This window comes from Gobio gobio, assembly GCF_949357685.1.
Source record: "Gobio gobio genome assembly, chromosome: 16".
Lineage (NCBI taxonomy): Eukaryota > Metazoa > Chordata > Actinopteri > Cypriniformes > Gobionidae > Gobio > Gobio gobio.
The window spans coordinates 12,177,166-12,203,594 of NC_137109.1; the positions used below are offsets into that span (position 1 = coordinate 12,177,166).

Below are 26,429 nucleotides of genomic sequence, written 5' to 3' on the forward strand. Positions count from 1 at the left end.
GTAATGTAGTGACCGGGGAGTATTGTTACACGGGGTCAGTTGTAACATTGTAAGTTTGACAGTTCAGGAAAGAGCTGTGCTAACGTAATCAATATCATTCACTCCCATCTTGTTTTTGAGCTCACAGGAGAAATTTCATGTTTAAATTTGTTGATTTTATGACCAAAAAACTGATTTTCATGAAAGAAAGTAACATTTTTCATCAAGATAATATTTTGCCTAGTAATCATTGAATTGTAGGTACAATTATTTAACATGACCTGAAGTAGCTATTTCTCTATTTTATTTTGATGCTTTGTATTTATGCTAACTTTTTATGCCACATGCTAAAACAGTTAGCTAAGTTATGGCTGTTTGGGGTGGGGATAGTTGTAACAGTTTACTAAAATGTTACAACCAACCTCTATGATGATTCCAATGAGTTCAGTTATCAATCACATCTTCTGTTGAGGAAAAGTCACGCGAGTTAGTTGTGTATCGAGGGATTTATTCAGTAAATGTGTTTTCCATGTGCATGTCTTCTTAACAGCTAAATATTATCTGCCTCAATTGAACTTTCTGTGAACTTTCCTCAAATGGAATTTGTTGTGCACATTATTAGAATGTATGCGCATCTTGATGTTTCCATCCAGCATTTTTTTATGCAATATCTCAAAATTCACATAAAAATAGGTGGATCTAGCTAGTGACTGAACCCTTATGTGACAGGAATACAATACACTTACACACTCACAAAAAAGCACAGCGCAATGTTTAAATTGCTCACGTTGTTCAAAACTGTTTCTTATTTTTTCTTTAATTATGTTTATGCAAAAATTGGATAGTGTGGGTGTTATTTCAGCAAATGACCTCTCAGTGTTACATCTATCCCCAGCTAGTGTTACAACTCACCCCAATAGTGGGGTAGGTTGTAACAACGGAACTCTTTTTATCTGACATTAACTCACATAATCTGTGATTGTGTAGAACATGTCCACGTGAGTTATATTTGTAGTTGACAAATGTGGCTACCATGTATCAAAATTTTAGACATCTAGAACAAACAACCACTGATGTTCAAACAGTTACTTATGCTCAAACAAAGTGTTACAACCATCCCCGGTCTCCCCCAATTCTTCCATTAGAGTGAGCAGTAGCCTATAATTAAGTAAGTCTTATCAAAACTAGATTTGCATTTCCAGAAAGAAATAGCAGTTCTTGCAAAGCAGCACAAGAATAGAGTAGGTAAGTTAAGGTTATCTGTGTCAATGAAATACGGTTGTTTCACATATAGTCATTGTTAAGAGTACCGGCACAAAGTGGTGCATATATATATATATATATATATATATATATATATATATATATATATATATATATATATATATATATATATATATATATATATATATATATATATATATATATATATATATATATATATATATATATATATATTTATTTTTATTTTTTTTATAAAAAGTTAATGAATGGCCAAAAATTAATAGATTTTTTAATGCTCAATGGGGTTTAGATCGCAATACATGCTGCTTTGGAACACTACACCATCGCTTAAAGGTTTGGGGTCAGTAAGATTTTTTTGAAAGACAAAATGCAAGGATGCATTAAACTGATCAAAAGTGACTGTAAAGACAGCAGAGCAACTGCTCTTAAAATTGACAATAATAAGAAATGTTTCCTGAGCAGCAAATCAGCATATTAAGATTATTTCTGAAGGATCATGTGACACTGAAGACTGGAGTAATGATGCTGAAAATGCAGCTTTGATCACAGGAATAAATTATATTTTTAAAAATATTTAAAGGCACAATATGTAAGATTTTTAGATTAAAATATCCAAAAACCATAAGAACAATGTTATATATATTTTTTGACATGTGTGACTGTGTACCTAAATGTTTCCATCAATGTTTAAATCCAGAGAATCAGCTATTTTAACCAGTGTTACGAACCATGCCCTTTCGTCGACTGTCAATGACGCCATGTGCGCGCTAACCTTGATTTGCATAGAAACCATGGAAACACCAAAGACGCTTTAATAAAGTGTGCATTTTATTAGACAGGCGAGCAAATGTTTGGATATACATTTATCAACAGAAAACAAATCATTGTTATACAGCTCAACACGGTCAGTCTTATTGCTTGGATCGCTTGTTCCCTTTCAAAAGCTACACTCAATGCTGCATGAAGCTTATGCAAATGGGAAGTGTCTTGTCACGACCAGCTGTTGAAAATAGTGTGAAAACTAGTCAATGAAATTGACCCGGAGGTATTTATAGCCTCGGATGGTCTTGCGCCCAGTCTGGTGGGGGTAGCCCCCTGCGGGACAGGGTGCGTCATAGAACACCTGCTCACTCCGTCCCGCTACCCTCACGAAACCTCTCCACCTCCGGTTCGGGGGGCAGCGGTTTCCAGCAAATTGTTAAATGTCCCGTGTCTAAATCCTGCTATTATACAGGACACGGGACATCTAACATCCCCTCAACAGAAAGTGTTAAAATTAATACCACTATCAGAGAGTCTGGCAGCGTGGAAACTTCTGCCAGGCATTTCTGCATGGGTGTTAAGCACAGTACAGAACGATTACAAAATCCAATTTATTCGGCACCCTCCGTGTTTCAACAGTGAGGTCTCCACTTCCGTGAGACCGGAGTCAGCGCACGTACTGTCACAAGAGCTGCAAACTCTTCTGAGCAAAGAGGCCATAGAACATGTTCCTCTTCCAGAGAGAGAGTCAGGCTATTACAGCAGATATTTCCTGGTTCCCAAGAAGGACATGGGGTTGCGTCCAATCTTAGATATTCAAGGCTTAAACCATTCAGTCAAAGCCCTCAAGTTCAAAATGCTAACCTTAGACGGTCATGTCGCAAATCCAACATCGCGATTGGTTCGTCACAATCGATCTGAAGGACGCGTATTTTCACCTAGAAATACTGCCACAACACAGAAAGTTCCTGAGGTTAACTTTCGGGGGCAAAGCCTACTGGCTCCATTGCGACTCCAGGGCATTCACATTTTGAATTATATAGACGATTGGCTGATACTAGCTCATTCGTGAGAGATGGCGCTTTAGCACAGAGACATTGTGCTAGCTCATCTAGTTTCTCTCGGGCTGAGACTCAACGCCAAGAAAAGCATTCTTTATCCTGTCCAGAGAACGACTTATTTGGGGGTGGTTTGGGATTCGATCACGATGTGGGCACAACTGTCTCCCGCTACCCTGAGAAAAGTCAGGCTAGGTAAAAATCTCACTATTCATCGGTGTCAGAGCCAGGGGGTTTCATCCATGGGCCAACCACCAGAGGCTAATAAAAGTGACGCGCTGCAGGCTTCGTACACTAACTATGTGGCTCAGACCCACTCTAGGCGTACCTTGTCGTCGCAAACTGCTAACGATGAATGCTTCCCTGACGGGCTGGGGTGCGGTATTAAGTGGTCGTCCAGCCCAAGGGGAATGGGAGGGTCATCAGCTCTATTGGCACATCAATTGCCTCAAGTTGATGGCTGTATTTCTGGCCCTGAAATACTTTCTCCCCCAATTGAGGGGCTGTCATGTCCTAGTGCGAGTGGACAACACAGCAACAGCCCCATATACAAATCACCAGGGAGGTCTGCGCTCAAGCAATCTAAACAAGATATCTCTGGGCCCAGGACAAGCTCCTGTCACTCAGAGCAGTGTACATACAGGGGCAGTTGAATGTGGGAGCAGATTTACTGTCCAGACAGAAATTACAGAAGGGGGAATGGAAACTCCACCCAGAAGTAGTCAAGGATATCTGGACCAGATTTTACAGAGCGGAAGTGGACCTCTTCGCCTCTTTTCAGACAGCGCAATGTCCCCTCCACTTCTCTCACGGTCACCCAGCCCCGCTGGGTCTGGATGCGATGGCTCATACATGGCCCAAAATGTGCCTGTATGCCTTCCCTCCAGTCACTCTGCTCCCAGGAGTTCTAGCCAGGGTTCGCCAGCAAGGGTCTTGCCTCTTATTGATAGTGCCGCGTTGGCCGGAGAGAGTGTGGTTTTTGGAGATAGTGTCTCTCCTCAATGGCTCGCCGTGGGCGATTCTGTCTCCTTCTGTCTCAGGCAGAGGGCACGATATTCCATACCAGGCCCGACCTGTGGAACCTTCATGTTTGACCCCTGATAGGCAGCAACTGAGGGACACTGGGCTTTCGCCTGCAGTTATTGAGACCATCCTAAGTGCTAGGGCTTCCTCCACTCGGAAAGTTTATGCCAATAAATGGGGTGTCTTTGAAAGGTGGTGTGCGACACATAATGTAGATCCAGTCAACTGCCAGGTTGCTTCAGTTCTGAATTTTCTGCAAGAAAATTTGTCATCAGGCACTTGCCCCTCCACTCTTAGGGTTTATGTGGCCACTCTACCGGTTTGCTTGGTGGATGGGGTGCCGCTAGGGAGGCATCCTCTGCTCGCTCGCTTCATTCGTGGGGCCAGGCGGTTGATGCCCCCTGTAAGAACCAAGATCCCTTCATGGGACTTAACTTTAGTCCTCGAGGGTCTGGTTGAGACCCCCTTTGAACCTCTAGAATCAGCGTCTGACAAATTTCTGACTCTAAAGAGGGTTTTTCTTATGGCTATAACTTCTTTGAAAAGAATTGGGGACATGCAGGCTCTGTCAATATCGCCATCCTGCTTAGACTTTGCCCCAGGCTTGGTATAAGTGATTTTGAATCCTCATCCTGACTACCTTCCTAAGGTTCCTTTTTCGACTGTACATCCTGTCACTCTTGAAACCTTCTGCCCTACGCCGTTCACAAGGCCGGATCAGGAAAGAGTGCTCTTCAGGCCTATGTCGCACTAGCCAGTGGCGTAAGTCAGAGCAATTGTTTGTTTGCCATGGGGACCATAACAGAGGTTCTGCCGCCACCAAACAAACAATGTCACATTGGGTCAGGGATGCTATTGCTCTTGCCTGTGAGGCGCGGTCAAGCTTCGCCTATAGAATTAGGAGCTTACTCCACCAGGGGAGTCGCCTCTTCTACTGCGTTAGCAAGGGGTGCTCCCTTACAAAGTGTTTTTGATGCGGCAGGTTGGTCCTCTCTGCACACATTCATAAGATTTTATAGCTTGGATGCTCATGCCACTCCGGGCTCTCATGTCCTTGAGTCGACATCACAAGCTAATGTCTGAGGCTTCTTGCATCCTTGTGCACACCCACACAACCGTAAGGGGTCCAGACACCATCAAGCACGGCAGCGTGGGTATTCTCGTTCCCATTTGCATAAGCTTCATGCTGCATTGAGTGTTGCTTTTAAAAGGGAACTTGGGGTTACTTGACTGTAACCCTGTTCCCTGATAAAGCAGAACGAGATGCTGCATCACTAGGCCGTGCTGATGATGCTCCAGGACTGGTCTTCAAACTGGTGTAGCAGGTGCGCCTATGACGTCACTGGCCGAGGCTATAAATACCTCCGGGTCAATTTCATTGACGTGTTCTCACACTATTTTCAACAGCCTGTCATGATAAGACACTTCCCATTTGCATAAGCTTCATGCAGCATCTTGTTCCGCTTTATCAGGGAACAGGGTTACAGTCAAGTAACCCCAAATGTTTTCTTGATTCACCGTGAGTTACGTTTTTACCATTTATCAGAGATAACACTATTTTGTCAAGTGGCAGCATAATAAGAGAGAGCTTTCTCCATCATGCAATGTATTTTAAGATTAACTGCATGTAATTTAGAAACAGTCATTTAGTCATTCTGTTTTTATTAAAGGTGCTGTAGGAGATCTGGGTAAATGCTAACTTTAGCCTGATAGCACTGAAAGCGTACAATCCCACCCTCCCTGCAAAATGGTATTCAAAGCCAGGCCTCCTGAAAGCATGAACGCGCACAGCCCAGAAGACCAGAGAAAACGTACTACTGCAATGTATCATTCACCAGCGAGAAAACTTTATAGTAGATACCAAATAAAATAAAATTAAAACGGAATTAGATGCAGCAAGTTTTCGGTTTGTTTAGCTAGCAAAACTTGTTAGTGTGTAATAATATTACTTGCATGCCAGGGGTTCCGCGATGAGAGTCTGCTTTGATCCGATGATGTCTCTATGGAAACAAGCACCTTGTCCGACTTGAGAGTACAGGTGGACACAGGCCGGTGGGTCACACGTAGGGGCTGCAGAGGACGGGGCAGCCACGGTCGGAGTACCGTAGAAGGAGCGTTAGGACTCACACTGGAGGATGCACATCGTGTTCAAAATCTGCACACTAGACGAATTGCAGATGAGCAGGTAACTGTAGAATGTTGTTTATTAAAACTTGATAGAAGGCCACTTGTTGTCAGGGAACACATGCTTGTTGACCGACAGGGAACACATGCTATAGGATCGCTTGGACCGAACGCAAGATTTAAATGTTATGGTCCTACGCCTTCCACAGACGATATATATTTATAAAAATACATTTAGACCGCTTAACAGAGTGATTGCTATCAGAATATGAGGAGACTTTCAACCAGCATAACAAAAATATTTCTGCAGAGAATCACCTACAGCACCTTTAATATGATATTCTAATATCGATCTAGATACTGCAAAGTGCAACAAGTCTCTCATACCAGCCACATGTATTTAGTATGATTGTTTTAACCATGGAAAAAAGCATGTTATCCCACATACGCAACAAAAAGAGCAGAAGCTGCCAACTGAAGCATAAGAATAATAAATGCTCCGAGATCTGTGTTTCGCACAGGTCTCTCTCATTAGCATTTGCTCCCGCGGCTCTCTGCGCGTCCTGCTACATACCACCGTAATGTTAATAAAGCTATAATACATTCGATAATTCGAGTCCATCGGATGCCTTTCAATCAGCTGTGGAGGTGAATAGTCAAGACTACAACTCCCATGATCCCACGCTCATTCATGGCGTCATCAAGCTATAAGCCTTTGTTTTGAATAAACAACCTCTAGTGACAAAACGTACTGTGCCTTTATATAAATACATTGTAATATTATTTCACAATATTACTGTTTCACCCTATATAAATGTAGACTTCTTTCAAATACAATGAAAATCTTACTGACCCCAAAGTTTTGGACGGTAGTGTATACTGCAAGATATTCACATTAAACAAAGGGAAAAAAAAATGTTTTGGTGTCATTGTGATAGTGTGTTATGTGCGTGTACCTGTAATGGACTTTACAGTCTCGCTTGACACAGTCTGTCCAATCAGGTCGTACTGGACCAGGCTGGACGACTCAGGTGGGACCTCCACAGAATGCTCTGGGCCTTTGGTCCAGGTGTAGATCATCTCAGTCATTGGATAAGCATCTGATAAACAAAAGAGAACCATTATAAAAAGAACAGAAGGAATGTGTGTGTGTACATAACCCTAACAATCGGACCATAACTGTGGCATTGTGTGTATTCCCGGTGGAAATGAGACAGAAATTAGTTTAAACAGTGAGTAGATGGAGACTTCTGACGCGCAGGTTTTTCTCCAGAGAAAAAAGGCCTTAGGTAAAATGGAAACAAATGAGGCAATTGAGACATACTGCTGGAAACTGCACATCATAGGGGGAAAATGCTTATATTGAGTTGTATAATCACAGATTTTGGTATCTTTGAGATATTGTTGTAGTGGAGATGTGAAATTATGATTTCGGTAGCCTTTTACTCACTATGTCATCATACTGCAAGACGAATTTACCTGCGGGTATCAATAAAGTAACCTAACCTAACCTAACCTAACCTAACAAGCTCCTATTAGTTAACATTAGTTAAAGGTCCCATGGCATGGCATTTTTCTATTATTTTATAATGTTTCCTGAGCTGTACTTATATTGTTAGTATGACTTTTACATCATAAAATGTCATAATTTAGAAATAAAAGGCATTTTTTCTATACTGCTGTTTGCCCTGTGGCTGAATGCCCTGCTTCAAGAGGCGTGTCTGCTGTGAGACTTCAGTAAAAACACCCACTGTTGTGATTGGCTGACATCTTTGCATTTTATATGAGCGGAGGGGGCGTGGTTTATCGAGGCACGAGCAGGCACGAGTCTGCCAGGGAGACGGATGGACCTGAGTTCACTTCACATCAGTTCTCAGCATGTCTGAACTGTTTTAGTTACAGCATATACTTTAGGTTATTAGTCTATTTCTAGTCGGAGGGACTGTCACTCATGTCAGAAAGTTAGTAACTTTAGTAAATTATGGATCAGCGCTGACTGGAGACGCGAACCGTTTAGAACGATTCAGTCCGATTTGGTGAACTGATTCGGTTCACTAAAAAGAACTGGTTCAAAAGAAAGATCGTTCGCGAACCGGACATCACTAATGTATCAGAGACTGAGCTCAGCGATTGCTAACAAAGTTATTTATAGTAACTACTGAGTTATGAGAGCGCTGTCAGTCAGCGCGAGTTTATTGTGTTTGTATCTGAGAGTTCTGAATAAACAGTCACACCGAGTCCGTCTCTTCATCATTATTCTACCAACTTTGTAACACATGCAAAGTACCATTACAGCTGTCGAGATGAACGAGTTAAAAGTAAGTGTTGATAATAGCATTATTTTTAAAATAAAATAAAAGCGTCAGTGACGCGCGTTGAGTACACAGCGCAAACAAAGACACAACAGCAGTAATCGGATGTAATCCAGTTTATTGTGGGGCTAGGCTGGCTAGCCCGGATATGCTCAAGCTTACCCCCCTTCTGCTTAATCTCACGCCGCGTTTGGTGCCTCCGCTGTGGGCCAGATGCAGTACTGTGGGTCGGGGATGTTGAAGGCCGAGCTTCGGCGTGTGTGAGGTTTATCTCTGCTGATGTTGAGCAGAAACTCATGACTGTATGCACATTTTAGAACCGATAGACGCGACGAGGACGTACAAAAACACTGACTCACAAGATATAAAACACGAAAACACCGTTCTGTCTGGAGAGAGAGAAGCCGCATTGTGTGCACGAATAATAAATAATTAGCTACACATCAGAAATCACTGATCACAGATCAGAAGGAACTGAAAAAAGACTTCTGTTTTCATTTGTACATCCAAACACTGAGAAACTGCCAGCGTTCACTCGTTCACAAGCAATGATGCAATGATCTCTCGACGAGCGTTTGCATGGGCGTGCCAGATTCTCTGGGCGGAGGAAAGGGAGGAAACCGTGCCTGCTTGGACGTCAAACCAGGAGACTTCAGGATTGGCTAGTCTGGCCTGTCATTTTCTCAAAGGCAGAGAAAGACAGCCACAACTCGGTTTTACACCGATCAACATTTCTATCCACTTGGGGACAATATTCAGGCTAGGGGAACTCATATTAATGTTGAAAAACCTCATAAAATGAAAATTTCATGCCATGGGACCTTTAATGAATTAAATAACAATGTTTTATGTTAAAAAAGTTAGCTCATGTCAACAACAAAAAACCATATTGTATTGTTACTCTTATTTCTCAAGAGAAATGTCTGAGACCTTTTTCCTTTGCATTTCCATGTAATTTAATTTCTGTCTCTGAGAAACAATTGGGATAATATAGAGATCTCATTTGTGACGTTGCTTTCCTGCAGGATGTCAAAACAGCATCAGAAGAACGAACTCCAACATTTCTGATCTAATTTCACAACAAAGAAATAAAGGAGTTAATACTTCAATTAAACATATCTGAGAACTTCACTAGGTCTCCCGAGTTATGAAAGAGCAATATATGAGCAATGAAATCTTCCTCTCGATATGCCTACGCATGGAACCGTGAGTATTAGTCCTTGAGCTCGGGGTCGAACAGTCGCCGCTAAGACACTGATCTTTCCTCACTGCTGCCCACTTCCTCCAATGTGCGTGCCAATCTCAAATCCGAGCCAAGCAGAACAATCATCCTGACACAGAAAGCGGTTCCGCTGAGATGTTCTCCTGCTCAGAATCAGACAGATTTCATTTATGGAGGAGAAATCCATACATCAAACAGAGTAGAGACTGACTGCACATCCAGGGGTCCGTCGGCACGCTCCCTGCGCTCCTGTCCTCCTTTGAGATCATCATCATCTCTATTTTCCTTAATTCTTATTTTTTCTCTTCTCGCTGTCTCTTTCTCCATTTCTGTTTCTGAACCCCCACACACTGGGAAATAGAGCAGAGGAAGGGCTTCCAAGACACCCACCAACAACCCCATGAAAATAGAAAGAGAGAGCACAAGAGAGAAAAGAGAGGGGACAGAGAGACTAAATGAGTTTTGATCCAAAGTCATGCTGGGCATGACAGAATATTTCGAGGTGAAGTGAACAAACCCTAGTGTGAGAGAGAGAGACACATACTGTATCAGTACAACATGAGTATTATTACAAACTACATTTTCTGATGTTTTCTGTCCATGCAAGCGTTCCGGTCACAATTCTTGTTTTGTTGCTATATTTGCTAGAGTGTTGTTAAAGGGATAGTTCACCCAAAAATTTTAATTATTCCATAATTTACTCACCCTCAAGACATAGGTGTATGGCATTCTTCTTTCAGATGAATAATCAAAGGTATATTAAAAATGTCCTGGTTAATCCAAACATTATAATGGCAGTGAATGGCAGCACAAAAATTGAAGCCCAAAAAAGTGCATCCATCCATTATAAAGCTTGGAAGAGCCAGGACATTTTTTAATATAACTCTGATTGTATTCATCTGAAAGAAAAATGTCACATACACCTAGGATGGCTTGAGGGTGAGTAAATCATGGGGTAATTTTCATTTTTGGGTGAACTATTCCTTTAAGTGGTTTCTAAGGTGTGCTTTCAAACTAAGGGTGCTTTCAAATCTGTAGTTTGGTTCATTTGCTCTGGACCAAGGGCAAAAAATTACACATTGTAGTATCTTTCTTCCGTTTTGGTTCCTTTCACACCACACTGATTGCTCTGGTCTAGTTGATTAGTTAGTGAAACAAACCAAAATGCAGTCATGTGACAACATCCACATCACTCATTGGCTAGATGTGTCTTTGAACGTATTTCCTAAACTGCTCTTCGATTTGTCAGAATTATCGTACAGGGAAATTCCAATGGAACTCCTGGAAATAAACAAAGAAAGGAAGAAAAGCCAGCAGACAATATGTCACTTTTGTTAGTCAAAAATGTGCAGTTCTTTAGGCAGTTGGGTTTGTTCGAGGTCGGATCACATTCTCACCACAAACGTGTCGCTCCAGTGTCAGAGACAACCTCTTCAAGGAGGTCTGGGTATGCTTGTCTGGTCCACTTGGTGCGCATTAGAGGATGGATACCCGACCCGAGCCCGATGGGACCCGTCGGTAACCGTCAGGACTGGCCAGGTTCGGACAGATATTTAGAAATAATGTTCGGGTTCGGGTCAGGCACGGTCACGTCAGCGCGATAAGGCATTGAAATTTAAAACAGCTTATTATGTAAGTAGCCAATGGGCCTGTTTAACTTGAGGCAAAGGTATGGTTTTGTGATTAAAATAAATAAAAAATATTACCCTAACATCCGTCTTCGTGTGCGCGGAAATTTGTTTATGTAGCTGTGACAACACGCAACACGTGCATGCATATTGCATATTAGGCTACATGTGGCTGGCAGCGCCACTTCAGTGCTGCTGGCAGGACCATCGAGCAGAGGAGGACAGCCTTGAAGCCATCCACAGTTGATGCAATCCTTTTTCTGCATAAAAATCTGGATTAGCCTAAACTTTGATGGATGGATTATGTAAATAGATCCCATGTTGCAGTTTAGTTTAGTAGCCATACAGTTTTCGAGAAAAATGGTAAGAGTGATTTTCATTTCAATATGCTGCATTTGTGTTACGTTAATGTTTTGTTCTATTAGTTTGGGCCATTTTTGGTAGACCTTTGTTCATTTAATTTCAATTGGCTATTTGATTGGGGCCTGTGTTAACGTGTGTATTTGTTTCCCCGTCTGCGCGCTGATGCGCTCATCTGTAATCATTTCAGAATGCCTTTCTACGGTTGCTTAAAAAAAGCGGGCTTTCCACAAGAACAAACGTAGTACATGTGTCATTAGTATGAGAAAAAATATATATTCGGGTTCGGGTCGGGCTCGGACATAAATATCTTAATGCCTGTAAGGCTCGGGTCGGGTTTGATTACTGCTCTATAGGCCGGGCTCGGACAGAAAAATGCGGCCCGGTCCGCACTCTAGTGCACACCAAATTGCAATTGCTGCATTCACACCTGTCCAAATGAACCGCACCAAGGGGGAAAACGAACTCTAGTGCGATTCAACCAAACTAAATGAGGTAGGTGTGAAAACACCCTAAGTTGTTTTGCATATTGCAATGCAGTTTCTAAAGATACGGTCACATTTACTGTTGCTCTGGGAAATTTTGTGTGCGAATTCAGTCATTTCAATAGGAATATGCGCAATTGGGAGTTTTGCTTGTGTTCAAGTTGACAGATTGAGTTTATTTTAGCATAAGTCTGATTTCTATGTAAGATAACAGCCCACTTCTCAACAAAACACTTGATGTGAAGAATCTTTTATGTCTGGAGCTAAAATTGTGGAGTAGATCGGCACGATTTGGGGATTTTTTTTTTTACTTTTTTATTTTAGATAATTGACAGAAAGTGAAGTTAGAGAGAACAATTAAAATATTAAAGACCCCCTGTGGTGAAAATCAAGTTTTCAATGTTGAATGTTAAATTTTAAATGTTGTTTATATGTCTATGTGTATGTCTATGTATGTGTCTATATGCATATTCATGTCAGCACCACTGCTGAGTATTTTCTCCTTATAAATGCAGTGAACCAAAGACTGTCTCAAAAATGTGATTTGGAATTGCTGGTGTTTCTAACGTCTCAAACTACCTTGTAACCAATCACGTCAACATGCGGGCGGGCTAGCATATCATCATTACTATGCTGCAAAGCTGGGGAGTCTCAAGAGAAGCCAGGTTTGTGTACATTAAGCAATATAGCGGGTGAATTATGTATATGATGTACTGTACATCACGGTGTTATGATGAACTATGTCTTTCTCCACTGACGTTCTATGATGTTCAAAGTGTTTCTAAGGATGCTGATTTTTAGACTGACAGACTGAGATAGCGAACGGGAACATGGTTTGTGTAACATTAGCAACACATAATTAGCTATTTGATAATGTACTCAAGCAAAAAGCTAATCATAATAATTACCGTTATTAATTACCTTGGTGCAGTGTTTACAGTAACTTGAGTAAAAGTTGTCTGAGTGGGTCTCTGAGCTAGTGTAAGTGAGTGGAGGCGGGGCTAATTTGCATATGCATGTATCCTCGTATACTAAAGCCGCGTTTCCACCACAGGAACTTTCCCCAGGAACTAGGAACTTTGGGGCCCTGCTCCTGGGGTTGTACTTTTTCAAAGTTCGGGAACTTTCGGGGTTGGGACTTGGGCGCTGAACATGCTGATTGGTGGAACTAACGCAGTATTTTATTTTTTAAAATAACAGTAAAATAACAGTACTGTTTAATATTTAACAGTCTTTTGCGAGGTTCGTTCGTTCTGCGTTCAGTATATATCAGTCTTGCTCTTTCTGTCTGATGGCGCACGTTCGTCTCAGCCATATCACGGTCAATGTCCGTAATAGCTGATAATAACATTCGTTGACGTTTTAAATCTAGCTTTACAAGCTTTCAGAATATGCTTTAGTATCAGTGCTCGTCTCTTTTCCGCCGTTTTGTTAATGACCTCTATTAAAACAATACATAACTACCAAAAGCAGCGCTGCTTGCATCTCCTCGTTATTGTTGCAGACAGTGTCGCGCAAAAATGATTACTGTCCGTCGCTGACTGGGAGGAACAGCCGTGCGCAGTCCTACATCACTGGACTAATTTGCCTAATCTTCCCCGTACTTTAGACCGCAGTGGAAACGCAGACAGTTGCAGATCTGGGGGGAAAAAAGTTCCTGTAAAAAAAGTTCCTGGTACAAATTGTTCCAGGTAATTTCGGCGGAAACGCGACTTAAATGAACCCAGGGTGTAGAGTGACAATTAAGCTATTTTAAGGCAAGAAAAAAAATTCACAGGAAAAACTTCAATTACAGTGAAGTTTAGTAAAAATCACTAACCCTAACTATTAAAGTAACCCTAGCACACATCACTAATAAATGAATACAGAAGAGAATGACCTGACATGAGAGGAGCTGAAAACTGTATCAGAGTGCAAAGAAAGAGCGCAAAATGAAAACGAGAGCTGTTATAGGTCTGCGCTGTCCCGGGGCAGGAGGGAAAGCTTTGGTGACCTTCTCGACTCTACAGGGGACGATCAGCTCTCTGTCTAGATGCTTCCCCTCAGGCCCAGAGAAAGGACAGAAAGATGTATAAGAAGACAAAGAAGAGAAAGCGAGATATCCGTCAGCACATTAGCACAGCCACCACTAAAACACCAAAACATAGAGATCGTCCTCCATCACAATGTCACAATGCGCCAGCAGGAGCTCTCTGGACTGATTTTATCTCCAGATCTTCCAGCAGTCTCCATAAAAGAGCCCAACCCACCTGCCACATATTCACATTTGAGATTAGGAAATCTTTTCAGATTTCTCTTTCTTTTACCTGATTTTTTTTCTTCATTTTTTCGTTTTCATTTTTGCTGACCGACTGTCATGATCAGTCCTGCTGATATGGAGATTCTTTGTTCAGTTTTTAGAATATGAACTAAGTCTGTATTTACATACTCAGAGGGAAAAGTAATTTCTCCTCGAGGAGAAGAGTTGTTTTTTCAGATCTCTAAGGTAAAGGGCTTAAATTAAACTTGTAGCTTATGTCTGTATGTACATATACTCTCTTTCTGTCTCTCTCTCTCTCTCTCTCTCTCTCTCTCTCTCTCTATATATATATATATATATATATATATATATATATATATATATATATATAGAGAGAGAGAGAGAGAGAGAGAGAGAGAGAGAGAGAGAGAGAGAGAGAGAGAGAGAGAGATGCTGCGTCCCAATTTGCCTACTTATTCTACGCCCTAAAAGTATGTACTGTTTTTGTAAAGAAAAAGTACATATTTTTGAGTGTGTAGCAGAATAGGCTAGTAGGCAAGCTTTGGGACATATTACTTCTTCATAATTGCATCTTTATCGGACAACTCTGTCGCTTAGTTACATGCACTCTGTCACTGTTTAAACTGCCCTGTCAATCGTCTTGTCACAGTTAAAATCCTCCACATTCAATTTAATTTAATTTCCTACCGTTTCGGAGGGAAATGTAGTAGCATGTCGGAGACTCTCCTCATGCATTTTGCATAATGATGCATTTAAAAGTTAATGACCAAACGCATTATTATAAAAGTTCACAATGCTGTTGCAGATGAAATATAATGTGGATAACATTGAATACATATATTTTTCGTCAGGTTATATACTGATTATTCAAAAAATAAAACCCATTTATCTAAACCTCTCCACTTAACTGTCGGATTCACACATCCTTTATGTTTGTAGTTTTTAAACACTTTTTATTTGTGTTTGAAGTTCTAATTGAATTCTTGTCTAACGTGCAATGTGGGCAATATTAGCCATTAGAGTGTGCACGGATCTGCACTTCGGATTCCAACCAGAAAAAGTAGACCATCCAGGTATCTTTGGAGTACTCATTTTAACATACTACAATTTGGGGCACACTAATTCTTATTTCAAAGGACAGATAGTATGCAAATTGGGACACAGCGTTCATCCTAGAAAGCATTTGATTGGACAAAAACAACTGCAATGGAATTCAAACAAGATGAGACACCAATAGTTTTGGTCCTTTTTCCTGCTAGAGAAAACCTGTGCATTTTAAATGCATATGTTGTAAGTGAATTCTGTCAGCTTTTAGGAGTACACTAGCATATAGATGAACTTCAATTCTGGTTTTATTGGGTCTCTACTCACAAATAAAAAAAACTTAAATAATCCACTCTGTTCCCCACATGATTTGTTAAGTCATCTGACAGTGAAGAGAGAGAGAAATCCATTTTTAAAGAAGGGATTACTTCAGTGCTCTTCAAGAACCAGTTCATAAGTAATATACTTCTAACCCCAAACATGTCATATAAACTGCCATGTTCCTTTACTCAGAAACACTGTTTCAAATCTTGCTTTAGTGTTTTGTGGGATGAAAAAAAATCAGCATATATAAAGTATAATCCTCACAGCTGCCGAACTTCAGAGGGCAGGAATGGCCATCCATTGGGAAATTGACGAGTTTCATTGGGCATTCTGCACTTATTGTCAATCTGTGAAAAAAAAAAAAACAGATTAAAATGGTTAAAATAGGATTTAATGTCCACCAACACCTTTATCGGTTTACCAGCAAACAATAGCTGTCATTTCACTGTCTCGGTTAACTAGACCCGATATAGTCCAGTTATGAGTAACCCACTTCTAGTAAAAATACTCTTGAATTTGGTTACATGTCGTTTTTGCCAAAATAACTTGCGAGATGTATGATATTCCATCATGTAAGCAAAGTCAACATTGATTGGGCTACAAGAATTGGTTTCAATTCTTTGACATGTTCATGATCTAGATGACTAGTCTATTGTTAGACGTCTATTACATTTTCACTGACAGCCCAAATATTGCCTTGTTTAGGCTAAATGTCAGGACTGAGTTTGGACAGCTATTAGACGCCTTTTAAACGCAAAATTACTTGCTGGGCTTTCACCAAGTAGGACTTGAAACAACATTTCTAACAACCAACTAATATTGAAGGGTTAGCCTTAGGGGCCGGGATTGAGGCTTCAACAACATTCATATCAACCTGCTATTTTCCACTGAACATAAATACTGCTGCAGGACCAACAAAAGATGATCCAGGAACACATCCTACTTGGCAAAATGACGGTCACCCACGAGCAAACACAGCCTGCCAAAGTCTTTTCAGCGTTAATCGGACTCAGGACTGGACGGATGCGTGCAGTACCTCATAGTGTACAGGATGGTGCCGTTCTTCATGATTCGGAAGAGTCTATTGGGCGCCGTCATGTTGTGAGCCACGGATCTTTTGCCATTCCTGAAGAACGTGTCAGGGGTCCAGACTTTGGTCACCATCAGGTTATTTAGCCGGAGGATCTCCACCGGGCCTTCATACCTCAACCGCCTATCCACCCACGTCTGACGGAAGAACACATCCATGGTGTACTCCTAGAAGAACGCACAAATACACAGCAGTCAAAACCGCACGCAAATCAATCTGACTCACTCCTGACAGAAAGCTTCATTAGAGAGATTCTGTAAAAAGCAACAAATCCATCATAATCTTGCAAAACATTGTCTAGATACCTAAACAAACACCCTCATGCTGACAAACTGTTCTCCTGCCAAATTCCTCAAAACCCTTAAAAACAACATAGAATCAAAATTATCCTTATTTACTTTTTAAAGAAATTTCTCTTCTGTGCAGATCGGACAAAATACAATCAAATATGCAATCAAAGGTCAAAGGTCTCAGTATGAACCGAAACAATTCTCATCAAATTCATCCAAGAAAGAATTTCCTAGAAAGAAATTCCCCTATAACTCTTAACAACATAGAATCAAAATGAACCGTATTTACTTTTCAAAGAAATACAATTTTCAGCGATGTCTCAAACTGGGCAGATCATGTATGAAATCCAAAGTCAATATGAAAAAAACTATCATCAAATTCAACCTAGAAAGAATTTCCTTGTAAAATAAAAACAAAAAAATCCCCTGCAACCCTTAAAGCAGTAGTGCGTAAGTTTTGCCTCTTTGTCGCCATCTCTGTTTGAAATCTGAAATTGCATTTATTTGCAGCGTTATCTTCTTTTACGTGGGTTGTGCATCTGCATGAATCCTCAATGCGGAAGAATCTAATGTTTTGAGGTGTAGCCGGGTTGTCTGTCAACGCACCAGTGCGGATCTTCATTTCACTGTACATCGGAATTACAGTTACTATGTCTTGTAAGTTTATCCAAAATAAGAAGTTTCACCAGAAAATGTCATCTGAACAAGTAACATGTCTGCCACTTTTGTTCTGACTAACTGAAACAAATAAAATGTTTTACAACAAATCGCGCTACCAATGAAATCTAAATCAAACGATTAAATCGAGAACTCAGAACACGTCAAACCATGCAAATTATTATTATACTTTGTTCTCAAATTGTTCATGTTACCAACATCAACATTGTGTGTCTACATGTATTTAGTTTGTATTAGTGTCCGAAGTCTTTTACTTTTGACTACTGGTGATTCCGTAGTTGTCAACAATGATTGTGGTTCAGAACTTTCATGATTACAAGCCGACATCAAAATCACAAGTTTAAAGGTGCTTTATCTACAAAAAAAATTAAATACCATTATATGTTTGCAGAGATTTAGGAAACATGTTAAGTTCACACACTCGTTTCTCTGACAAACAATGCTACAGCCAGTTATTCTACTTTAAAATGTGTGTTCCGTGTCGGAATGTCTGTTTTTGTTTGTGCGATACCGCACATTGCCAGTTTACCCAATAGTATTTTGAATCTAGCCGACCTAAAAAGCCTCGGCATCCATCTAAAAATCTATCTGAACGGGAGTATTAAAACGTGACTAAATCAACTCATCAACTTACAATTTGTAAGTCTCTTCGCTTTTCTTCCATTGTCAATTGAGCTCGCTCCTGTTGTGTGTCCTCAATCTGACAACCTCAAAGTCCTCAAGTGAGCATCGCGGGGGAAACAACTCTCTCCAATATTTTAAATTTGGACTGCAGTACTCATGTCCACCACTAGCTGTCAATATTACATACTGCACCTTTAATTCCAATCCAGCTGCTGTAAGAAGAGGCTAAACAATCTGCTGTAGTGACAATTTGGGTCCGTTAATTGGGACCAGGTAATTAAGAAATTACATTCAATTGGTTTTATAATGCACTAATGTGTTTTTGCAGGCATTATATCGTAAGCTATGTGTATTTTAAATTAATATAATTTGTATTTACCATAGACTGAAAAAATATGGACGACACATCTTCACTACCTTCTACTGAAGAAAAGTAAAGCCACCGGAGGTCCGAATATGGCGCTGACATCTTGCGCAGATTTGGGACAGAGTCTGCGCAGTAGTGACCTCGGGACCGGAGTCTGCGCAGCAGAGAGCAACAAGTAGAACCGCGATATTAAAACCCCGCCCATACTCTCGCAGATGCAGAACAATTCTTTATGTTGGTGTGAAATAAACAGTTATGGTAATGTGGAAATTAAAGCTAAAGCTCCAATCTCCTGTGGAGAGAGAATTTTCTTGTGGTGCGCCCCTCAACACCCTATGCGCAGCGCGTGGTGGGAGCGGCGGCACTGTTGATTTGATTGTTTATTTTGTCTCACGTCCATTAGAATACTTGGAGGGGTGGGGGTTATGAGCTATACTGAGACCGACCACCTGGGAGCGATCGAGACGCGTCGGCTTCAGTTTTCAACACGAGTACGGCAGGCTTGGTATATACTTAGGATAATTATTAACTGACCGTTTGGGGAGACCGAATTTTGAGGGAGGACCTGATTTGTCATGACAACGCCACATGCAGCATCCACGCACGCGATATGCCAGTCAGGACTCCTTTATATATGCGGATGTGACGTAATGACGCAAAGACGAATGGGGGAAAACTTGCATTTCCCACGAAAACCGACCCAACCAATCAAATTACAAAACATTATTACAGTCTTACCATTGTGATTTGGGCTAAGGATATCGTATTGAACACTGATTGTACTTGCTCAATAATTGATTTTGGATTTGGATTTTATCCCCCCAAAAAAAGTTACGTACTGCAGCTTTAAAAAGAACATCAAATCAAAATGAACCCTATTTACTTTTTTAAATAAATGTCCTGGTTGTGTTCTACACCATTAATCAGTCAATCTTATTCTACTGAATATCTAATATTTTCATAATCCTTCAACAAAAAAAACTAACTTTCTACACTTCTGAAACAACTTTTAATTTTCTCCTAATGGGATCAACATTGTGTGGGCCTGAGAAAAGCCAATCAATTCATACTGGAGAAACAAACTGAAAATTCTTTTTCAGGTGCAAATACATCATGGAAGTTAAATGCGTTATGACTGCCCTTTAATGCATTCTTTTTTTTTGGGCTGGTTTTAATATTGTAGGTACATATGATCTGATATGTGGTCACATTTAGCACTGTTATGCTCTTTTGCGAGGTGCTGAACCTCACATTGTTCTCAGGGGAAAATACCTGCCAAAAATGTCGACTAAATCACATTTTTTTATTTATTTTTTTATTTTGAATCTCTAACACACTGTACTTGATTTACTCTGACTAAGCAGTTAACAGCATCTTGCATTGATCTAAATGGCAAGCTGCCTGAATTATTTATATTATTAATAATATCTCAGCGGACAGATATGACGCCTTATATAACAGCTGCTCGTGCACACATACATGTACATAGACAAATCCAACCTGTTCACATATAATCATAAACATCTCAGAGCACTCACCATCTCCACGTCGGAAACTGGGCCAAAGCTTGTGACGTAAATATCGGTCTTCACTTCCGTCACTGGACCTGGACATAAACAGGAATCTTTATAATCACATTCCTAAGCCTCTTATGACTAGATATAGAGCTGAAATAAATGCTTGCATTTGCTTTTTGCTGTCAAAGTCAACATGAAACCTTTCTCAACCTATTTGACTTGCTTAAGAGAAAAACTCTTGAACATGACTTTATTTGATCAATCAGAAATTTCTTTGATGGTGTAAAGTATGTGTTTCATAACAGAATAGAGTCAGATCTGAATGTGAGTTGCAGCAGATTGAAAAATCTGTCATTATTTGTTAATAATGCCGTAACCTTGTTATCCGGCATTAGATAACCACACAGATTATAGAAAGACTGCATTGCCTACAGAATGATGGCCTAAAAAATGTCTAAACAGCTATTTGGCTATTGGTTAAAGCTGCAGTCCGTCAATTTTGCCTCTTTATCGCCATATCTGTTTGAAAGCTGCAATTGCAGTTAACTGTGGAATTATCATCTTTACGTGGGTTGTGCATGAGCACGGCTCCTCAGCGCGGATGAATCTAATGTTTTGAGGAGTATGTGCGGCTGTCATTCATTCACATACTGTACTTTTGAATCACAGATTCTACGTCTTGGAAGTATGACCAAAATAATTTCACCAGATAATGTAATCTGAACAAGTAACATGTCTGCCACTTTTGACCAACTGAGTAAAAAGCATTACAATAAATTGTGCTACAAACAGTGATTAAATCTAACTATCGCTTAGCTCACATCACATCAAACCGTACAAATTATTATTATTGTTATACTTTGTTCTCAAATTGTTAATGTTAACAAGATCAGCATTGTGTGTCTACATGTATTTAGTGTGTATTAGTGTTACCTGTAGATTTCAATTTACGTACAGTCTATTCTTTTGCTTTTGACTACGGGTGAATCTCCAGTTGTCACTGATGATTGTCGTTTGGATCTTTCTGGATTACAATCCTCCATCAAAATTATAAATTTAATTATTCCAGCTGCTGTGAGAAAAGGTTATCCTCACATGCGATAGCCTACAAGCCGGACTCCCTCTTTATGTATACAGACGTGACGTAATGACGCAAAGACATGCTTGAATTTCTTGGGAAAATCCACCAGTACCACACATATTAAATCACATTATTACAAGCTTGCCGTCGTGAATCGGGCTAAGGTAAGGAGATAGTTTTGGCTGGTTATGTACTTGCTCAAATATTGATTTTGGATCATTTTTAACCAAAAACAGTTACACTCTAAAAAGCTCTGGGTTAAAAACAACTCAAGTTGGGTTGAAAATGGACTAACCCGGCAATTGAGTTGTTTTAACCCAAGGATTGGGTTGTTTTAACCCAGCAATTGGGTTGTTTTATGCAAACATTTAACCCAACCTGGGTTAAAATAACCCATTTACTGGGTTAAAACAACCCAGTTGCTGGGTTTGTCCATTTTCAACCGAACTTTTTTTTTTTTTTTTGAGTGTACGGAATGCAGCTTTAACATTAACTAGCAACCCATACAGGCCTAAAGGCCTGTTCACACCAAGAACAATAACTATAATGATAACTTTGTTAGCGTCCACACCAGAAGATGATATCATTCTGGGTTTTTTTAAACACGTGCTTGTCTGTCACTTTAAATCATTGAGCTCATTAGAGCAGGATGGATTCTGCTTGTGTATGAGCTTTGATTCATCATGTGACTTTCTCATCCCCACCTGTTTTTGCTGGTTGTCAGTGTACAAAAAAGGTACAAAACAGACTTCAATAGGTTGGTATATTAACATTATATCAGTTATAGTAAAAAAATAAAAAAAATTAACTGCACTAACAGAGCAATCACAAAGTTTTGTTTTATTCTAACCAAACTTTCCAAGTGTGAACACACCCTAAGTGATATCAGCCACTAGGAAAGCCAATTCAGAGGCAGATTATGAGGTCTTTTTTTATTTTTCTTAAGAATAAAGTAGACTCTTGAATATTGCACAATATGACCGGGAATGTGTATTAGGAAAGGAAATGGGCTCAGTTTGGATTTCATGTTGACTCTTCCCAGTTTTCCCAAACCATTTATCATTTATTTATCTACTTGAATCAAATTATTGTGGAGACAAAAAAAAATAAAAAATAAAACAAATAAAGACTGAAAGTGTCACTGAAAACAGACTCGGGGACTCAAAAATCTAAATCACATGATTAATCACTAAATCCTCTCATTGGCTGAACTGGTGAGGGTTGAACTCCTAATCGAGATGCTCTTTGATAGATGCCTGAGTAAATCACTTGAGAGTGAAGTGCCTTCAGTCAAACACAAGAAAATGGATTATCTGTCATTAAACAGACACTCTGAGCATTTCTCACAGTTGACAACCATGAATCCTACAGAAATATGAAAGACAGGAATAATCTTACTCAGCCCAATGCACACACAAATCACACCAGAGATCTCTTTAATATCTCGATTGTTTCTCCTACAGCAATGAGATGAAATAAAGAGCAAATTGAGACTTTTGCTTAGTTCTCAGATTTTTCCTCATCTCCACTGTTTCATGAGATCTCAACAATGTCTCAAACTGTGGAGATTCCCCCAAAAAAAAACAAAGTCAAATGTCTCAATATAAACTCCAAATGATCAAATGATCTGAGCTACTCTCCGTATTCATACTATAGCTCTATACTTTATGGTAATTATTGTCTCATTTGTTTCTATTATTATTTATTTAGGAAATCCAGGAGAAATATAACACACATAGTTTAAATTTAATTCAAATAAACCTCAGAAATGTCCTTCCCTCAAAAATGTTGCTCCAAAACCGGCATTATAAGTGAAACAGAAGGGAAATGTTCACACAGCTTCCCCCCACAACAGTTCATAGTAATCAGATGTCAAGCTCTAGAAAGTACCAAAAAAACACCTTTTAAGTATCATAAAATAGTCCATAGGACTCATGCTCTGTGTTCAGTCATCTGAAGCCAGTAGAAACAGAAACACAAAATTGAGTTTGTCATATCAAATACTGAAGACCTGAAATGTTGTGTACAAGTCTTATGGACTATTTTTATGGTGCTTTTTGTCACAAGCAACTTGCATCACATGTGCTAAAAATAACAGCATACCGGTCAAATATGTATAACAGAAATGTCATTTTTGGCTGAACGATTAATAGGCTACAGTGATGGAAAGTGCATTTCTTCTCAAGTCCTCGTGGCACAACAATCAAGCGCATTTCAGACGACAACAACCATGCAGGCCAATGGTTAGAGACGCGCCCGAGCCCTGATATCTATCATCTCTGAAGCACTACATTCTTTGGCAAGGGCAACTCATGCGATCCTACTAGAACTGTGAACCCACACCATCTAGCTGAGAGCTGATCAAGCCCCTCCAGCCTGATCCAGCTCCGCTCGAGAGCTCTTGTCATGTGAAGGTGGGTGTGCTGTTCTGTTTGGAGAGATGTGCTCTCTGCCTCTTCACTAAAGTTACATAAAAAACCAGAGCTTCATTCCCAGAGCTCCAATCACATCCCAGCATTACGCATAGAGATCCACAGTCTTTGATTTGATTATATATTTCTTGACTAAAATAATTAAAAGAGGAAAAAGGGAGAGCGGAAACTGTGACGTGTGCAGCAAGTCTTGATGTTTTTCTTTAAATAGTAGCTTTCATGAATAAGTCATTAATCAATATTGTGTAATCACTAATACATCACTAGCTATATGAAAATATTTAACACAATTTCTAACTTTTCCATGCACACAAACTAATGATCTCTAAAACATTATACAATCTAATAATGCTTTTCATGTTGTTAATAAAGATATAAAGTGTTACATTTCAGACTGAATATATGCACTGACTTTAAATTCCAGATCTTTTTGGCTATTTGTAAAAATCCCATGCACACATAAGGGGTTAATTCTGAAGTTTCAGGCACAGTGACCATCGTTGGGCTACTGTACACAAAACTAGAGCTACGATAAAAGTATTCTTTGCTGACCGATAACTATAACAGCAGCGCATCACTTAGCTACGCAAAACAGGTTAAAACACTGATGCGCGCTGTTAAATGCTAGGAGAGCGCGGGGAATCTTATCGGTTTACGCGCACAAAGCGAACATCTGTACTCTTCCTACTTAAAATGTGCATTAAGCGGCTTTCGCGGCGCGATTACATAACCAAACTCGCTTAAACATCTAAACGGCACCGATCTAACAGATACAGAGCAGAGAAAGAGAGTGGGCAGCAAAAGGACATTTGGAGTTGGCTTACACCTCCATCTCCCCTCAGAGGACACCAACCCTCACCAAACAAACAACACTTAATAAACAGCATGCGACCTGCATTAAAAAAACACAACATTTGGAGAGCACGCTTGGCTTTAAAAGCACTGTGCGCTTTTTCTGGCCACATGATTGTCAATGTTTTTGGCACGTACCCCCAAATCCAGGTCGGAGTCTGTTGTCGTATCCATCCAGGAGTCGGTCCAGAATGCGCGTGAAATTTTCCGGGTATAATTTCTCATCCTTTCTGATCTGTCCAGATATTCTCTTTATGCTAAAAACAACACAGAGCAAACTGAAGCATTTTAACATTGCGCACACATTAAATCTACGCCTATTTTCGTATCAAACAACAGCACAAACAGCACGTTTGTAACCTCGAGGCGTAAAGATGCCATGCGTAACGCTCACATCCAGTTGGAACTCACCAAGCCGCCACACAGAGAAAGTAGAGGAGAGTGGAAATAGAAGTGGGGTACATCGCAGTCACCATCTCCTTCTTGGCAGAAACCATGTTTACATGCCATTCTTTAAGCCTTCTTCACATTTCCCTTCGCCAAACGTCCCGAGGAAAGATCGAGGAAACGTGCGGCAGCGCGCAAGACGCGCTTCACCATCACCCGTAAAGCAGTGCCAGCGAAGCATCCAAATCCAGAACTCGCTCTGTGCCCGATGGATCGCCTACATCCCAACCCCAAACTCAGTAGTTAAGAGAAGCATATGGTGAGGCATCCTGTAGAATCGTGCGTCTCGCTGTGATGAGGTTAGAGGAGAGAGAGGAGGACGCGCTGGGTTCCTACACACTCGTATCAGTGCCAAAACTAGGACGTGCGTCCGACGCGCAACATAGGCTACTCACGAGCGCACTTAAGAGAAGTCTGCCTGTGAGCGCTTCGCTTTGGTTATGTAGTGACGGCATTGCGCATGAACTCACTTTACGCAGCGATTGTCATGTCCGATCTTGCCCGTGGTAAACTTTGACTTTGGGGGACGGGTGTTATTTGATCTTGGCAACTAGAATGTGCGAATTTGAATTCTGGGGTTAGTGGACATTAATTAATCCCGTTTGCATTTCTATATGAACAGTTCCTACTCTCAGGAAAAAAATATAAAACTTATCTGGGCTTGTTAATATTACATCATATTGAAATGGGTCAGTGTTTGTCGCAACGTTACACACATGCTCGCGCACAGTCCGAGGTACAGTCACACTGTACAGGAAGTAGGACAAACCACACGCAGCTCCTACGATTCCTGTACACCTGGGACAGGACAAACTCTTCGATGTAGAATGCGTGCGCGTGCCCGCTGTCCTGTTTGGTTTCCATCCTGGTTGGCTCTTCGATGGTACCCGTGAAAAGAAAAGCTAATTAACTCTCGTCCAATTGTTTCTGATAGCAATCATACCCACCGATCCTTATCAGCACAAGCTGACATACACTCTGCACATGCAACTCCAGTCTGTCACAATCACAGCCTATATAAAGCATCAGATTTGAACTGATCCAGAATCAGCTGCTGTGTCGTATTTAGTTGGCTATAAAAAGCAAAACCTTATCCTCACTCTTGCTCTGGTTTATCTCGTATGATCTGTGGGCAGCTGGTGGTGTATTCGACGCTCTTATTCACAGGTTGTTCGTGTGCAAGACAAGCTTATAATAAACATGATGAGCTAGAGGTGGCACTCTA

At 40.4% G+C, this 26,429-nt stretch overlaps 1 protein-coding gene across 1 annotated transcript in view; it reads right to left on the reverse strand.

Moving 5' to 3' along the window:
• gabra4 (gamma-aminobutyric acid type A receptor subunit alpha4) overlaps positions 1 to 25,620 on the reverse strand; it is a gene marked incomplete at its 3' end in the record, with an annotated part of 82,348 nt that extends 56,728 nt beyond the window's left edge. The window contains exons 1-8 of the mRNA XM_079838529.1: positions 25,169 to 25,620; positions 24,896 to 25,014; positions 20,414 to 20,481; positions 16,863 to 17,083; positions 16,091 to 16,173; positions 9,937 to 10,075; positions 9,783 to 9,868; positions 7,148 to 7,291 (exon numbers count right to left, since the gene is read on the reverse strand). Coding sequence (XP_079694655.1) covers positions 7,148 to 7,291; positions 9,783 to 9,868; positions 9,937 to 10,075; positions 16,091 to 16,173; positions 16,863 to 17,083; positions 20,414 to 20,481; positions 24,896 to 25,014; positions 25,169 to 25,254 — 946 coding nt within the window. The 5' untranslated portion in view covers positions 25,255 to 25,620. The remainder of the gene's footprint in view (positions 1 to 7,147; positions 7,292 to 9,782; positions 9,869 to 9,936; positions 10,076 to 16,090; positions 16,174 to 16,862; positions 17,084 to 20,413; positions 20,482 to 24,895; positions 25,015 to 25,168) is intronic.
• Positions 25,621 to 26,429: the final 809 nt, after the last annotated feature.